This window comes from Cyrtonyx montezumae, unplaced genomic scaffold (assembly GCF_038088225.1).
Source record: "Cyrtonyx montezumae isolate F1298 unplaced genomic scaffold, pur_monq_1.0 scaffold_7, whole genome shotgun sequence".
Classification (NCBI taxonomy): domain Eukaryota; kingdom Metazoa; phylum Chordata; class Aves; order Galliformes; family Odontophoridae; genus Cyrtonyx; species Cyrtonyx montezumae.
The window spans coordinates 28,068,390-28,087,094 of record NW_027072078.1 but is presented as its reverse complement, the minus strand read 5'-3'; the positions used below and the strand labels follow the sequence as shown (position 1 = coordinate 28,087,094).

General features: G+C 40.1%; 1 protein-coding gene across 1 annotated transcript in view; it reads right to left on the bottom strand.

Moving 5' to 3' along the window:
* The window catches only part of CCDC93 (coiled-coil domain containing 93), a 33,191-nt gene extending 14,841 nt beyond the window's left edge, over positions 1-18,350 (bottom strand). The window contains exons 1-11 of the mRNA XM_065750307.1: positions 18,210-18,350; positions 17,275-17,388; positions 15,538-15,632; positions 13,336-13,447; positions 10,623-10,721; positions 9,729-9,785; positions 7,252-7,352; positions 3,708-3,747; positions 3,193-3,288; positions 2,657-2,707; positions 2,150-2,236 (exon numbers count right to left, since the gene is read on the bottom strand). Coding sequence (XP_065606379.1) covers positions 2,150-2,236; positions 2,657-2,707; positions 3,193-3,288; positions 3,708-3,747; positions 7,252-7,352; positions 9,729-9,785; positions 10,623-10,721; positions 13,336-13,447; positions 15,538-15,632; positions 17,275-17,388; positions 18,210-18,251 — 894 coding nt within the window. The 5' untranslated portion in view covers positions 18,252-18,350. The remainder of the gene's footprint in view (positions 1-2,149; positions 2,237-2,656; positions 2,708-3,192; positions 3,289-3,707; positions 3,748-7,251; positions 7,353-9,728; positions 9,786-10,622; positions 10,722-13,335; positions 13,448-15,537; positions 15,633-17,274; positions 17,389-18,209) is intronic.
* Between the last annotated feature and the right edge of the window lie 355 nt (positions 18,351-18,705).

Sequence of the window (18,705 nt, the reverse complement as noted above, 5' to 3'; positions counted from 1 at the left end):
TCTCTGAGTGGTCAGGTGCTGGAACGGGCTTGCCCAGGGAGGTGGTTGAATCGCCATCCCCAAAGGTGTTCAAGAAATGTCCAGGTGTAGCACTGAGGTACATGGCCTGTGGGGATATGGTGGTGGTAGGTGGACGGTTGGACTGGATGACCTTGGAGGTCTTTTCCCACCTTGGATAATTCTATGATTCTCTTGCTCATTAGCCAAATCACAGTTTCTCATTATATCACGTACTCTTCACACTTTCACATGATTAGCTTGCCTAACATGCACTACATGTAAATCAAGAAAACTGGAAACATTACAGAAAGAAATGTTAGCTAAACCAGTCTGAGAGTGATCTTGCAAAAAATAAATATGAATCCATACAGTACAGCTTTGGCAACAAATAGTTCAGGTTCAGTTCATTAAAGTCTTCAGAGAAAATCTGTGAAGTGTGGCCATACTCTATCTCATCATTTCTACCATGCATATATTGACTTTAATCATTCTATTCCACATAGAAGGGGAGAAGTAGAAATCTATAGTATTAATAAAATATTTAGGTTTTCTCTACTAGAAATAACTTCCCTCAGGGCTTTATTTGTAGTGTAAAAATTGTTGTGATGAAAACACAGAAGGAACAGCCTTCTCTCACTGTACTTTCCATGTACCTCTGGGAGGATTCAATCTGAATCAGTTATTTCTCTAATGTTTTATACACGCAATCAGAAATAAGACAGGAAAGCAACTGAGATTACTGCCAAATTCACAAAGGATGCAAAACAGTATGTTTTGCATTCCTCTCCATGAACTTGCACTGAAGGTCTCAAAGCTTCTATTATGAATGGGAGTATCCGCAAAAAAAAAAAAAGTACCTTCAGAGGGATAATCCCTCTAACACAGTAAAATACAAAGCTACTGCAAATTGTTCTTAAAAATGTTGAGATGGGTCAGCTAATAACAAGCTACCTTCCTTTGAATTTACCAAGTAAGTTAACAGTGAGAGCAGAAAGCTGCATCCATTCATCTTCAGCACAAATACCATCTTGTAAGAACAGTCCTAGCAAGTGGCAAAATCAGACCCAGAATTATGCTTGCCAGCTTTCTTCACTGGAAATGCACCTGTGGATTCTATTAAGACTTTGACAGACAAATAAGCACTTTTTCTGTTCTTCAGACCATGAATAATTACAATAAGTTACAGTTATTAGAACAGTACACAAGTGTTGTTGTTGCTTTAATAAGCTATTTGGTAACATCCTTAGTTCTCATTCCCTGGTGCATACATGCACACACCTTTTTTATTTTTTTTCTTTCAAATCCAGTTGATTTCAAAAGCGATATGTTTTTGGCTTGACTTGAATCAGTTCTTACTTCCCAGAGTATTAATCATTGTTCTACTGCAATAGTCAAGGTCTTGCTGCCTTCTCAGAGCAGAAGAAATGTAACATTGAAATATGACCCTTGGACTTCTGTTCTTCCAATCTTTTAAAATAAAGAAAGGCCAAGAATTTGCTATAGACTCCTTGAGTTATAGGGTTTATCTCCCAAATGGGAAACCTCCATACCTCATAAGTGTCAACAAAAAAGAAGAAATATGAGAAGACCATTGGACAAATAAGAGCAACCTATAACTCATAACTGGCAGTGATGTATTATACGTATTAATTGCTTGAAGAGCCAGATTTTCTTCTCACATTACTATAAAGAAAACAATCACAGCTGAACACAATGAACAAAGCTAATATACACCCTTGACTTTTAAAGTAACAAATATTTGTTTGGCTTTTTTTTATAATATTAGAATGAAAATGAGACACCCAGCACAAGTGATAATTGGAATCCAGTGCATGTAAGATCCCACTGTCTGTATTGCTGTGCTTAATACTTAATGAGTTTACACTGCTGATTTCAACAGATAATGGGCACAGGCCCTTTACCATAAAGAATTTTAAGAAGCTGCTGAACACCCAAGATACTTGTGAATGTAATTAAAAATAGGTATTCTGCCAAATTGAAATACTTCCCTGAATCCTGACCGTACTGTTATCCACAGCATATATGAAATAAGTATTGTTTTAAGACAATCACAGCAATTGATTCAGAAGCTTTAATTAACAAGCTATCTATCACAACCTGGTAAGTTACAGTCAGTAAACACACTTACCTTTTCAGCATATTCTGACACTATTTGCTTGATCTCATCCGACTGGAGTCCAACTATCTGTCCCACCGTGCTCGCTGTCAACTTGCCCTGCAATTTTAGACAAAACATTAAAAATTTAGTGACAAAACATTGGGAGTTTTTGAACTGCCTGTGCTTTTTGCAAAGCACGGAGAAATTGCCCTAGTATTAACAGAAACATACAAAAATTCTACACTGGGTAAAAATCTCCAATCATAAACAAGCCCAACAAACAATCCATTTGAAAGAACATTTTGCTGGTAGAAAATTCACCTATAATGCTGAGTGCTCTGTTTTCCAAGAATGAAAACAATGCAAGACTGGAGAAAACTGTACTCAAATTTGCATGAAAATCCTTAACCCTGTATCTTAATGTACTACAGGGCCTGGGAAAGTAGGAAACACTGATGATGAATACAAACTGCGACTGCTAAAACCTAATCAATCACAATTTAAACAAAGCTGTTATCAATTTTAGACATTGATTACCTCTTCCGTTGCCATTGCAGCCATTCCAGTCATCAGAGTTCTAATGCGAAGCTAGGATAAAATAACAGGAATTACACATATCTTCTCTTATCTAACTTATTTCTGACTACTGACAGTGGTATACGTGTACAACTAACATAACATAATGTGTATTTTCATGCATGTAATGGGACAGCAAATCTACAAAAGTTAATTCAGAGGTGGCTGAAACTACCGAATAAATGAAAATTCTTCATAAGAGTGCAGGCTAACTAACAGCATTCAGCTCCCCACATCAACCCAAAACCTGACCGCTTAAAAATGCTCAGAGTACAAAACAGAAGTTGATTTTTTTGTTATTGAATGCTAATAAGCATTTAATTTTGGAGCATTGATTTCAAGTTCCATATTCTCTTCTGGAAAGCAAGCACAGAAATCTTCCTTCCTGAAAAGAGTGACAACGATAGAGAATGGCAGTGATAACCGTTTCCCTCCCCAAAAGTTAGCTTCATCCATGAAGAGAGATATTAGCTTCATCCATTAGAGAGATAGCACACCTCTTCAGCTGCCCGAAGGTCATCTTCATCACAAGGCTCAGCTTTCCCTGCCGCTGCAAGCCCTGAGGGTAGCACGATTTTCTTATCTTCAGCCTTCTGAAGAAAAATTAAGAAAATATTATATCTAGTTCCAGTAATCTAAAGTATAAATACTGACAGCAAGGAGAAAAAAAGATAACAACAACAACAAAAGAAACTCAGATCTACTACGCTCCAGTTACAAAAACTTTTCAGCTGCTGGAACAGCCTCACACATCATTCAATTTTCATGACAGCCTTTACACACTTCACAAGTACTCGAGCTCTTCAAGACAGTGTTCCAGACAGGCTACAGTCACACCTCTGGCAAAGATTCCACATCCTTCTGAGAACTACCAGCCCCACAAGTCAACTATGTAACCCTAAATATGATGTTGTGTAACTTTAAGATACTACAGCAAACAACACTCCCAACAAAAGCAGCGCAGCTCTCCCCAAAATTTGAGTATGTTTTAAAAATTCAGAAAGTTTTTCACCTGCTCTGTTTTTCCTGCTTGTCTGCTAAATCCGTATCTCCTGAAAGAATAATAGTAAAATGAAATAAACACATTGTTGTCTCCTATTTCCACAAACACGTTATCAGTTTTCACTGATAAGATTCACTGAGAAGTGATCCATTCAACAGATATTCATTCAACAACATCCAATGCCAGGTTCATGTTGGTTTTGGAATTGTTCAAATAAATGAAATACTCAGGTACTATGGCATATTTACAGAACAATTCCACCTCAGTCCACTCTTTCCATTACTGTCATGGTTTTATGATTTTTGGTACTGGTATTCCACATCATAACATCATGTAGTGCATTTGGAGTTAAAGAGTTAATGCTCCAGCTCCGTGGATCATCGATAGTTCCAGGTATGCCTGTCTCAGAAGAGAAGAAGAACTCCATTCCCCAGAGGACTTTGCGATGCTTTGCGTTCTTACGTGTTTACGCTCAGAGGGAAAGATAAAAACTGTCTGCGGTCACGGGACATTCTCTTTCCTTTGGGATCGACTCAGCAGTGGGTGCTCGCTGCCGTCCGCCTTCAGCGTTAGCGTAAGGCCTTCGGTTTATCGGACACTCTCTCTTGCTCATTTTATTTGATTTATTAGCTTTAATTCCAATTATATTGTATTATATTGTGTTATTTTGCTTTCCGATATCTTATTTAGTAAATTAGCTTTCCTCCTCAGATCGTTGCCGCTGTTTTGTTCCTAGGCCCATCTCCCTTTTCCCTTTTCCCTTTCCCCCTTCCCTTTTCCTGGGGCGTGGGTCCGTGGGTCCCCCGCACCAATCGTCACGGAACCGGGCCGAACCTGCCCGTAAACCGTTGACATTTTTGGCGCCCAACGTGGGGCAAAACCAGCTGCCTTAGCCGGGCAACTGAGGAACAACAAAATAACCATCAGGTAGATCGAGCTGCCAAAGTCAAGGTGGCTCAAGCAGACTTGGACTGGCAACACAAGAGTGAATTATTTTTAGCTCGATGGGCCCATGAGACCTCTGGCCATCAAGGAAGAGATGCAACATATAAATGGGCTAGAGACCGAGGGGTGGACTTAACTATGGATGCTATTGCACAGGTTATCCATGACTGTGATACATGCGCCACAATTAAACAAGCTAAGAGAATGAAACCTCTATGGGGGGAAGGGCGATGGCAAAAGTATAAATATGGGGAGGCATGGCAGGTTGATTATATCACCTTGCCACGATCTCGCAGTGGTAAGCGTTATGTGCTCACCATGGTGGAAGCAACCACTGGGTGGCTTGAAACATATGCAGTACCCCATGCTACTGCCCGAAACACTATCTTAGGGCTCGAGAAACAAGTCCTATGGCGACATGGCACTCCAGAGAGAATTGAGTCAGATAATGGGACTCATTTCAAAAATTCTCTTGTAAATACTTGGGCCAAAGATCATGGTATTGAATGGATTTATCATATCCCCTATCACGCACCAGCTTCTGGTAAAATTGAAAGGTACAATGGGTTGTTAAAAACCACATTGAAAGCAATGGGTGGCGGAACATTTAAGCACTGGGAGAAGCATTTGTCAGAAGCCACCTGGTTGGTCAACACTCGAGGATCCATCAATCGTGATGGTCCTGCCCAATCCAGATCTCTACCTACTGTAGAGGGAGATAAGGTCCCTGTAGTACATGTAAAGAACATGTTAGGAAAAGCAGTTTGGGTCCTTCCAGCTTCTGGAAAGGGTAAACCTCTCCGTGGAACTGTTTTTGCTCAGGGACCTGGGTCCACTTGGTGGGTGATGCAGAAGAATGGGGATGTTCAGTGTGTACCACAAGGGAATTTGATGTTGGGCGAGTGCAGTCGTTAATTCCATGTATATACTTATATATGTTGTGTGTGTGTGTATTTAATGCATGTTAATCATTGTTCTTCTATACATATATATCAAACATGATGTAGTGATGTGGAATAAGGGGTGGAATGTCATGGTTTTATGATTTTTGGTACTGGTATTCCACATCATAACATCATGTAGTGCATTTGGAGTTAAAGAGTTAATGCTCCAGCTCCGTGGATCATCGATAGTTCCAGGTATACCTGTCTCAGAAGAGAAGAAGAACTCCATTCCCCAGAGGACTTTGCGATGCTTTGCGTTCTTACGTGTTTACGCTCAGAGGGAAAGATAAAAACTGTCTGCGGTCACGGGACATTCTCTTTCCTTTGGGATCGACTCAGCAGTGGGTGCTCGCTGCCGTCCGCCTTCAGCGTTAGCGTAAGGCCTTCGGTTTATCGGACACTCTCTCTTGCTCATTTTATTTGATTTATTAGCTTTAATTCCAATTATATTGTATTATATTGTGTTATTTTGCTTTCCGATATCTTATTTAGTAAATTAGCTTTCCTCCTCAGATCGTTGCCGCTGTTTTGTTCCTAGGCCCATCTCCCTTTTCCCTTTTCCCTTTCCCCCTTCCCTTTTCCTGGGGCGTGGGTCCGTGGGTCCCCCGCACCAATCGTCACGGAACCGGGCCGAACCTGCCCGTAAACCGTTGACAATTACGATTCACACTCTCAGACTCTTCTTAAAATATGGTGACATAAAGCTCATGGACAACAAAAGGGCTACACTCTTTCCATATATAATTTAATTCTGAACTATTAGCTTCTGAATTATAGAAAGACCTTAGGAAATTGTCAGTACAGTCTCTATTCCCCAGAAAAACATTCAGCCTCATGGGCTTTGATGAACCTGTAATTTATTTTCAAAGCTCAGTGTTCAGAGCTTCAAAGATACACTCACAATTTTCTATCTTTTTCTGGAAAGGAAAAGTTGAGATTTGTATTATGTTACTAGTTTAGAAACATTAAAAGAAAAGATAGCTAAAAAGAAATTTTAGAGATGAACATTTTAAAAACATTTAGGAAGCACTAAACCCACTGCACACCCAGTCACAAAGAGCAATGTTTTCTGTATGGTTAGTTCACAGCTACAACTCTTAGATTCCTTAACTACTGCAGAAGCAGGACTATTTATGTCTTTAATGGCTCAAAGTTAAAAGTGTAATCATCACTTGTTCTCCATTTATCCAACACTCACGCTTAAGGAGTAAATTCAGTCCTATTTTATGACAGAATAATTCCAAGTTTTCAAGAATTCACCAACATTTAAGTTCTCTCTACATTTATAGTTTAGTGGTGTAGGCAAAGTAATAGAGCACCACTCTCCCACAGAATGCATATAAAGCTGTTTTAATATAGAAGCATTTTAAAGTAGTACTGCCATCATTGCATAAGCCATTTTTAAGGAGCAATGAATAAGTTCAACAAATATAACTCAATAAAGGGGCAAAGTTAGAAAGTGGGTTCCCATTGGTGGTACAATGTGGTATGCTGTCTGTGTGCACAGATCACAGGGGAACAGGATGAGTGGAAAAAAACAAGTCTGAAACCTGACCGAAGTAAATCTGAAAGTTTGATTCTCCAGTAGAATTAAAAATAAAACACAATCAATTTAAAAATGTACACAACATAAAACCCTCAAACAATCAAACGAAGCCCTTCACCTGCCATATTCCAGAAGCGTAGCATGAACCTTTGATTCCTCATCCAGAAGTTCTTCAGCTCCCTTCTGACGCTTGTACTTTCTCTGGGGTTTGTAAACCTCCTATCAGACAAGACAGTAAATGAAGTCAGAGCTTGTAGTTCCAGCCTTCATGACAGCAGAGAAGAACTTCATCATCATTACCAAAGAGTCAACAACAGAAGCATCAGACCTATCTCCTTGGTTTGTTTTCCACTGAAATAATTTAAAACCCCTCAAGGGCCAGGCACAGAATGGTTAAAACAAACACTACTAAAACAGAAGATGAAATAGAAGCTTGTGCTCTTTATGTATGCTTTTTTAATATGCTTAACTTCAAACAATCACACTCACATGGGACAAATAATTCAATGCAAGAATTTGCAAAGGAGAATAAAAGAGACACTGCTTGATACACTTATACAACACAAAGTTATGATTTTCTACAGTTCTTGAACCTTAACCTTCCTAAAACAGCTTTCAATCTTTTTCAAAGATATGTAATCCCAAAGTAGAGATTTTAAACAAAGTGAAAATAGAAAGTATTCCTTGGCAAGTTTCTCCTGAATTTGGAAGTTACCCTCCGCAATTTTTCACTTGTTTCCAATCTGAATTTCTGTCACCTTTGTTTCTTCTCTAGTTACATTTTTGCCTGTTACATAAACAAGCCTTTCATGACCAAGAAACTCCCACATCAAGCACCTGCACACACACAGAAAAGCAATGAAAGTCACAGCTTTTCTGGTAGAACATTACTCTACATATGAAGTGTAGCCACTCTACCATTAACACTAACCTTGGCATTAGCTAATCAAGTACTTGAACACAGCTGCTGTAAGAGAATTTCCATTTAATACACATTCACTTTTCAATGGCAGTAGTTACTCCAATAACCATTACTGATATTTAATATTCCCTTTTCTAACCCTGTGACCATAAATCACACTGTACTGTCCCCTTGAGAAAAGAAGGGCAGGTCCTTAGAGCTCAGGTCTAATGATGAATTCAGACAACAGCCTAATCTTTCGCACTTGGTGATTCTCTTTTAGGAAAGTTGATTTCTCTTCCAGTTCCAATGCACAACAATTTGAAGGTGACTTGCAGAAGAGTTTTGAGATTATACTCTTTCTTCCAATTCCTACAGGCAGACAGGAAAGCTTGTGTCCTTCTTCCCCTTAAAATTCACTCTGCACATTCCTCTGGACTGCACTCACGTGTTGACATCTTGAGAGATCTCATGAATTAATCTTCTGTTCTCTCCATTCACTATACTGGTGTACAAATAAAACAGTAATACCCATTTATAATGGGAGAAACTCCCCCTACTACTACTCCCAAAAAATCAAACAATCAACAAAACCAACAAACAAAAAAATCTCAACAGCAAAAAAAAAACACACCATCCCGAAATGGGTAACAACAGTTAATAATGACTGTAATTGAAGCTTTCATAGCAAAAGTTATTATTCAAATGTATTAGTAAGAGATCATACATTGGTCATCACCTGGAGACTTTCACAGCAATGCCCTTTTAAAACATATACTGCAATTGAACCACATAGTACTTGGTTCAACAGTACTCACATAGCACCAAAGCATGACAAAAGAATAAGATGATTTGTCTTGTTTGGCCCACTAAACAAGCAATCAAATTGCCCAGCATACCAGCACTTAACACCTCTGCCCACAAGTAAAAGTGTAGTACACCTGGCTAGAGCTGCCTGAAATAGCAGTGATTTTCCCAGTACACTTCTTGAAGATTCTTGGAAGTGTCTTCAAAGCATACCTACATTTCTCATGACTTCTCAAAATACTTGTGCAAAAATCAGAGAGCAAGCAAGGACAGAAACTTGAGCAGCTAGCCAGGCTCTCAATTCAGATACGCAGCAATAACATATCCTGGCAGCATCTGTTGAAAAGCTTTCAAATATATAAACAGAGTTGGATGGCCCTGCCTTGACAAAGGAAGAACACAATGGATGTCTTCTTTCCAAATCAACATTTGCTACTCGAGGAAAACATTCCCAAAGTACGGTGCGTATTTCCATTGCTAACCCAAACAGTAGAAGTGACAAGATCTGAAATGCAGATGTTTAAACTCAAGAGGTCACTGCCGTTTTGATTAATTTCAAAATAAATTAATCCACGTGCTGACAGCTTCACAACAGCCTGCTGAAGGCTTAATGAACTGTAAGCTACCTTGTGACCTGTTTGATAGCATGAAACACCATGCAGTGAGTTGGCAATTGGCACCGTTTACCTATGTGTAACAGCATATACCTAAAAGGTGTCTAACTTCATGTGTTGTCTTCTGCAAGCCCTTCTGAGAAGGGTATTCAACATAGGACCTTCTCTGGAGAAAATTCAGGAGCAGCTGCCTCAAGCAGAATTAAACCAACCACTATCATTCATTACTAAAATTGCTTGCTTCTTGATCATTAAAAATAATAATTTACTTACAAAGATGTCAGTAACTGTTTTGATAGCCTTCTCTTTTCTTTGCATGAATTCATCATCCTGCAAGACATCAGAGATGATAAAAAATACCAGGAATGAAGACTAAATCTCAACCACTGTAGTAAGTTTTGCAAATTTGTCAAACACTTTCCAACTGAGCTGACCAACCGTTTGGTGAAATGCTACCCATTTCCTGTAACATAAAAATACTGGTTTCTCCCATCAGCTAGGTAGGTAGGTCTTCAGAACTATATCCAGATTGGCAGTCCTTCTGTTTTCTGCTTACACAATATCTGACACTAATGTAATCCTAGCCATCACAGAATCATAGAATAGCTTGGGTTGAACAGGACCTCAAAGATCATCGAGTTTCAACCCCCGTGCCTTGGACAGGGTCACCAACCACGAGACCAGGCTGCCCAGAGCCACATGCAGCCTTGCTTTGAATGCCTCCAGGGATGGGGCATCCACAGCCTCTCTGAGCAACCTGTTCAGTGCGTCACCACCCTCTGAGTGAAGAACTTCCTCCTGACATCCAACCTACATCTCCCCTGTCTTAGTTTAAATCCATTCCTCTTGTCCTGTCACTATCAATCCATGTGAACTGTCATTCCCCCTCCTGTTGATACGCTCCCTTCAAGTACTGGAAGGCCACAGTGAAATCTCTCTGGTCCTCTTATGGGATCTCCTATCATTACTACATTAAAAAGAAAGAAAGTTGGGATGAACTTAGTGCATAAGACAGACATTTTTGTCACTGTTATTTCTGCTTCTAAGCATTAAAAGAATCATGAAAAAATACAAGCCCAAACAAGCACTTCACAGAGCTGTGAAGCTGATACTGCACCAAGGCATTTTACATACTGCAACAGAAAAGCAAACTAGTTTCTCTCTTACCTCTGGAAGTCTATGTGTTTTTTGAAACTGTGATATAGAGTAAGAACGGACATAATCTCCCATTTCTTCCCTTGTTTCTATTGCACGTTTCACCAGCCACTGAAAAAGAAATTTGTACCAGTGCAAAAAAGAAGGAAGACAACAACAGCAAACAGTGAACTGCTGCATAACTATTTATAATACAACACAGAAACATGTAAACAAGAATATTTATTTGTAAACATGGTAACTGAAGGACCAGTAGGTCCTTCTGTGCTATATGAGCCACAAGTGTCATCTCTCTGCTTCACTACTTACAGCACAGGCCTTTGGTTCCAGAAAGTATTGTGCTCACAGCATAGACCAAAACCAAGACCACTCTCTGCATGCAGGCAGGTTTACCCCTACTTACTCCAAAGATGCCCTCAGGAGCATACTTTATAACAAACGGATAGTCCAGGTTGCTTTTACATAGTCTGTGGATATTCTTCTACAAAGCAAGCTTGAACTGTTCACAGCCTAGCTGAACAATCAGAGGAGCCAAATGGGCTGGAATTGGACACAATCACAAGGTGAACAAAAAATGTTCTGAGCTCTCAGTGCTAGGACCCAGCACAGAATGTGTCTTTTCTCATTAGTCCATAGCACTCTGACAGAGGACACCACTTAGGAAGTGACTTCATTGCATGAGTATTGGCTCTGCCCCAGTAGAAGCCACTATATGTAGGCTCTACACATTTCAACTAACTTTCCTGTAACAGATCATTTATCTTTTTCACAAACTACACCATTTACACAAACTTACACAAGCTCAACCACAGATCAATGTAACTTTGAGCCTATGAAGTTTTCAAGAACCACATGCCTGTGTAAGACAGAAACATTTCTTCAGACTTTTATAAGACCACACAAAAAGCCACAGGAGATTCAAGTACATCTTAAATTATGTCAGAAAAGATAAATCTTGTGAGCTGTTGACAGCCTGTGCAGCAGGTCACATCAGAGATCAGACCCATCTTGGGAACCAAATTTGAGCCAAAAACAGTTTTCTGTGCTATAAACATGAATCCGTGGAATGTGAAGGGAGTATGTTGACAACAAGGGAGCTGAAAATATAAGCTGTAAGTTACAAAGCAGACCACAACACAAGATTGTGTACATGCTTTTCTCTGTAGACACAAGCAGAATTCACTCAGAAGAACTGTACCATATCTACTCACTGGGTTCTGACTTTTTAAGTCTTTCTTTCTGCCCACCTTTCTTTTTTTTAAATTCTGCAGCCTGTGGCAGTGATCCAGCACAATTTAATTCCTCTTATTCAGAAGGATTCAGCTAAATTCCTGCCATTGAGTTCCCTGGACAGGCTTGCACAGTGCAAAAATTTCTGGGACACACTTTCAAGTGGAGGAAAGATCTTCTGCATCACTTGGGGACTGACTTGTGATTTATATAGTAAATGAAATCTTGAGTCCAACAATGCATTATTGAGTGAAGTGTCATTACCAAATACGTAATTCCTACACACCAAGGTGTGTTAGGCCTATTAAGATCTTTCAGCCTTTCAGAAACTGACAGAATGTCCTGTTTCCAGAAAATGATCTTTTACGTACCATCAACTTACACTCACCAAGACCTTTTTGACCAAGCATGGATTAGCTACACTCCTCACCACCTAGCCATTAAGACTAAGGATCACTGCTTCCAGAGAAATATAGAAGCTGACTTCGTTTCTGCTTAGAAATAATGGTTTTCCTGTCCAGAAGTACTAGCCCCAATTAAATTTTGGACAAAGGAGTTTAGAGGAAAGAGTATCTAGTGCTGTATTTTTTAGAGCATGAGTAATAGTTTATATTTTCACTTTAGGACAGGAATTATTCTTCCTATCATGTCATTTACATCATGTATGTAGCCAATTATTATCATTTCAAATTGATCAGGGCAAGAAAATCACTTGGGGTAGTTTTTCTTCATTAGGAAGAGACAAGTTGAGAAGCAAAAACTCATACTGACAAAATACAAGCCTTCCTCTCTAGGCATCAGGAGCACAGCTTAAAAGCTGTGTACCAGTTGCACACACTGCAGGAAAGAGAGTTAAGAGTGGTTTCCCTCAAGAGCCTCTCATTAGAAGATAAGAAAAAGAAAACCAAGAAGTTCTCCCCACTTCTTATAAACTGGAATTCATATGAAACATTTGCCTGCTACATTCTTTCACAGGAAGGATGAAAGGAGATAAAGAAAAAGCCTGCTGCACTATCTTCACTTTCCCAGTTTACGAGGAATATGTTCTTGTGTACAGATGAAGTTAACGTACCCAGAATTCTTAAGATACCATGTGTAAGTGGAACTTCTCGCATGTCAGCCTGAATCTGAATAAAATGGAGAACTACGAGCATGCACGTGGTCAGTGTTGCTCAGCAAACACACAGCAATAGGGTCACATCAAAGGAATTCATTTTTTCACTCGTACTGACTTTCAGTTCTTTTAAGCAGACAAATACCACAAGAGGCAGAACACGAATCCGTTTCAAAGAACACAGTATTTGTGTTTTTCTCAAACACAGATAACTATAATGTCATTCAGTTCTTCAAAAGCATTCATTTGAAGTACTTTTCTGACATTATTCATTCTAAAGTTAAATAAAGAGACAAACAGTACCACAGATCCTTGTTAAAATATGCATGCAAGTTTTACGGCCTTTTTCAGTGAAGTATTGATACGTAGTACAATTATTACCTGTATAACAGGGAATATATGAATGAAATCCAGTCCCTGGATCTGATGTGGTTCCAAACGATGAGGACACTTCATTTTTGGTAATACTGACACGATTTTTTCAGTTAAGGCACTATTAGGGAAAGAAAAAGAGATAAACAAAAAACAAACACAAGTGCACATGTGCCGATTTTCTCTTGAAATTTTCAAGTTATTTTTGCAAACAATTCAGAGTTTGAAAGTTCCCTCTAGTGGCTTGCACTGCATACAGCTGGAAAAGCAACAATACTTTCAGCTACAGAATAACTTCCACATTGCACTTGTATATATTATCAGGGATGAGTAAGTAATCTCATATAAGTATCTCACATAAGATACAAGTGTTATTTCAATGTCTGAATTGTATCTTTCAGTAATACTGTGTAAAAGGTATAAACTCAAAGACTAAAACATCCCTCCTAAGGACTTAAAAAATTATTTAATAAAACAGCCACATTATCTCAATGTCACTACTGAAAGTTTTGGAGTATAAATATGTACTACACTGAACAGCCAAGCATAGTATAGTTCATATGGTTTTGGTCCAAAGTGGATAAAACTGAATTTACCAGCAACCACCTCACCCTATGGTGAGGTAAGATCTGGTGAAATAAAGGGTTTGTCTAGCAAAGCATCCATCTACAAGAACACTATTCTGTTTCCAACAAATCCCTCATTTTAGAGCAAGGCATTTTTTGCTGCCTGTACTCTGAAGAGCATTTTAAAGCAGATGTTAGCATCAAGAATGCACGTGCAGAAATTAGATTTTTCCATGAAGGAAAACAATTAAGTGGCCCAGTACTGACTTCAGTGATATTCTGTACTGCTCAGACTGGATGGACAACTGATACTCTGAAAGAAATGAAGGGGAACAAGAGGGATGAGACAGACCAAAGTCTGGGAACGGTGCCTTTACAAAATACAAACAAATCATCTTTGGAGTTGCAGGAGCTAAGCTTGGTTTTTGTTTTGCCAGTTTTACAAGCAGTCAGTTGGAGAGAGAAAAGAACATTTTAAGAACGACTTAATTATTTCCTGTTCTTAAGGATAAGAAACATTTTCTTGGCAGCTAACAACAAAAAAACCCATAACAAGAAAACCCACCACTACCATCATCATTGCTAGTCTAAATTTAATTGTGTGCTTTTACCAACGCTTTATGTAGCTAGCTATGATGACTGAGTACTTCTAAATTTAATGAAGTAACAACAAATCTTTATTTTTAAATGCATTAAGGTCCTGCCAAAGCTAAATGACTTCTGAGAAAACAGTACAGTAAGATGCTCTTTCCAACTACATGGAGCTAGTATGTCTCTCCATGTAACTGTAACTTGACAGGCTACTCTTACTTTCTGCAAACTTTAACTACGGCTCTTATCACAGAAACACAAAGGAATAATGCAGTTTAGAATTGATTCTTTTTTTCTCAGCATAAATTATTTTCACAGCCTTCTCTAATACTCCTAAGCCAGCTACCTCCTGTAAATTCCTTACATAACAAATCATATCAAACCAAAATGGTCTCATTAGGTCACAATAAGGTGACTGTTCTGGCAACAATGTCACGCTTTAGATTCTGTCTGCTGATGCCTACAGTTCCAACGCAGAACTCAACAGCAGAATCAGAGGTTATTTACACAGCACAACAGATACAGGGAGCTCAAGCATGGTCTGCTCATGTTGCATTCCACAGTTTCCAGCAGCGTGGTCTCTCTCTGCCCTTTGTTTTGGCCTCTGCATCATCCCCTTGTGCCAGCATAAGCATCTGTACATCTGCACAGAGACCTGGAGCCAGTAACTGAATCATGTTAAAGCTATTTTCCCTTTTTTTTTTTTTTTAGGTAGGTTTTAAGCTGGGTCAATTCCCAATCTGGTTTATTGTTCAGCCACACAAATGCTTTTACTGCATAGTAAGGATGTAAGACCATGGCAGCCCAGAGGGGGTAACACTCTCTTTTTTAGAATGAGCTTCTTTCTGGTTTTACAGTTCGTGGAACTGCAGTCTGAGCACCCCAGAAAATCACAGAATGCTTTGAAAGCTGGTGATCTTGAAAATGAGGAAACTTTGACTGAAAATCCTTGTAACGAACAGGCAAGTATGAAATAATTCTTCCTATCCTTTAATCTTTCCTAAGAGGAAAAAAAAAAACAACCGAAAAACACTGTTGCCATTCAACAACTTACATTTTCTGACCAATGGTAGAGTTCTCCTGAAACAATAAATCAACATCGATATCAAAGTTGCACGTAGTGATGCACCACGTCATGCCACCCACAACCTACCAAAGGAGCAACAGCATGGTTAGTTCCACGGTATTCTGAAGATATAAAAACAAATCCTAAATTCCTAAAGGCTTTATTTATCTTAGAAACTACATCTTAGTATCTTCCGCATCCTCAGTAATCCTATACACAGACATGCAGATAAAATGTGTGCGTCAACTTCTATATAAAGTACACACATCCAAGAAGAGTGGGGAAAAGAACAGAGGAGCCAGTGGTGTTCTAAGTCACTCTATGATCTTTATTTCTTAATTTTAAAAAAGCTGTTGGATTATAAATCTAAAAAATATAAATACAAAAAATATAAAACAAGGCAGTAGGTCATGACCTTTCAAAAACTGACTGTATCAAAACTTCAACAAAGATCACTATTTCTGCATTCAAATGTTTAAAAATCCTACTGTTACTATTATTCTTTACTTGCTGACATTTGCAACACCAAGCACTGTGTGCAGTATAGTAATGTAAATCAATCCCTGAAGAGATCATCCTCAGACCGTTCCTACAGATACTTCAGCATATTTAAACACCTCAGCCGTTTCATCAGCTTTTCATTAAAGTACTGAAAGACAATCTTGTGCAAACACATGCAAGATAACCTAAATGTAAGCAAATACGATGAGCATAAGAAACACTTTAAAACACAGAGAAACTTAAGATCATACAGCAATTAAGGATGTAACAAGGTCTTCTAAAACCTATTAGCCCTCTCACGTACCCATCTGAAACACTTAACCAGTATTTTTGAGCCAGCTCATTTTCAATAGCAGTGCTTGCTTTGTAGAAGTTGGGAACTGACAATTGCAGCTGCATTCAGGCATGTGTAAACCTGATGCATACACTTCTATGCAGAAAAGCAACATTACACCCCAAGGCTGTCTCCTTGAGACTACCTTGTGTCTGTGTGCACAGCCTCTGTAACACCTAAGGTCAGTAATGCCATGCAGTTTTCAGAAACTGAAGCTGTACTGGAAAATATAGCTGTGCTATGACCACAGGAACAGCAGAAAAAACAGAAGTGTTTTAAAAAATTCTCAAACCTCAGTTCAGGAACTTCTCACAGAGTCAGCACTAAAACAATTCAGAAGTCACTTTTCAGCCTGAACTTTGCTCACTGTCATTATCACACACTTCCTGCCTAGGACAATGATGGTTGACACACATGACTTTTTAAAGATGTGTAAAAACAGCTCCAAAGTAATTTCAGTAAGTTAAGCATTCTTCTCTTTCGCAGATTCTCTCACTACAAACCTCTCTTTTCTCACAATGAGGACAATAATATTTAAAAGAAGTGTTTATCTCCAGACCTCAGGTCTTCCTAGCAGTTTTAGCTGCAGATGACATAGGTGCAAAATTCCCTATATATGACTCAAGCTTAGGCTATAACATGCACAGAAAAGCATATCAGCTATTAGTTTGAATCCAACTGTCACTTTTAACACAGACTTTGCTGCATACAAATGTTTTACAAAACATAGGAGGAAAAGGGCTCATTTGCAGACACGTTAAAACAGGAAAGCTAACATTGCAAATGTTTATTTTTTAAGAGTCACCTAGAACTGCTAAACTAACTTGAAATAAAAATGTAACCCATGTATACCTAAGAAAGGGTTTGATAAAATAATGCATTAGTCTCACCTTGTCAAAGGGTGATAACCCTTTGATTCTTGCTCGGAAATAGCCAGCAGCCACCAACAGTTCCAAAATTTCCGTCAGCTTGATGTTCTGTTCCTCATCTTCCCTTGTTTCAACCTGGCAAATGAGCAACACAACACTAATTCAGAGCTTCTCCTTCACTCTTCCTATTAATGTTTTCCAGACTTAACATATCTTAACAGGGCACACATTAGAGAGACCATGGACTGCCATCGACTCGGCTGTTCCAGTGGAAAATATTAAAGAAATACCTAATGCATTCCTGCGTGGATTAAATGCCACTTTTTTTTTTTTTCCCCCACCCATTTAAATACTACAATCTGCTTTTCCAGTTCAAACTCCTGGTCTGCAGCCTGCCCCAATGGCCAGAACACAGTTCCTTTATTCTGTTTTGTGCATTTCCTTCAATTTCTGCCTTCACATAACAGCGTATCCCACATTAACGCTTCTACTTATTATTTTTTAACACAAAAACGAGCAGATAACCCGTGGTAGCCTTCCACCTTTCAAGCAAGCCAATTTTAAGCAAACTGGAAGCACGGCTTTATAACAAATAATCAACACGTTTTCGTTAGGGATAGCTTGGGTGCTCCTTATCGAGGCAGCACTCTCCTATAAGCGCTTCATTTCCCCGTTGTAAGGGCCGGTGACCCCTACAAGGGGAGGGAGCACCCAGGGCTCAGAGGCAGGCCTGGAACCTGGGGCACGGCGCTGCGGGGCCGTCCTTCGGGCACCGCACGCTGCAGACATCCCCCAGCCTCCCGCTCCCCACCGCACCGACACCGCAGTGCCCACGAAAGGCCGAGCAATGTCACCGCAGCTCCGCACTCCCTCCCGGCTGACACCGCGGGGCCCAGCAGCCCCCGGCTGCGCAGGGCCGGGAGAAGCGAAGCGGGGACAGACGCGGCCGCGGTTACCTCCTGCGGGGCCCGATGCTCCTGTCCCCGGGGGACCACCATCGCCCTCCGTCTGTCACGTCCGCTCCCCCCGCCGCAGCGCCCGGCCGAAGGGATGTTCCCAGCCGGCGGCTGCCGGGTTCCCCCACCCCCGCTCAATGGTTCGCCCGCACCCTCCTTTGCGTACGAGCGCATCCGGGCCGTGCCATTCGCGGCAAAGGGGGTGCGGGGAAGGAGGGCGGGGGCTCATGTGACCGCTCGGAGCGCAACCGCCAGGGGTCGCCTCCTCCACCCGTTGGAGGGCAGCAAAGCGTAGCCGAGGCCGGCCGTGCTGGATGCTGCCGTGACAGAGCGATCAAAACGATAATAATGGAAGCAAAAATATGCCAGGCTGGCTCAGTCTGCATGCCGGTGTAGCCACAGTCCATGTCTTAATTAGAGTTGCAGAAAACTGCTGTGCAGCCCAAGAGAATAACGTGAGCAGTGTGCGCTCTCTGCTCTGCTATCTGCTTTCTGC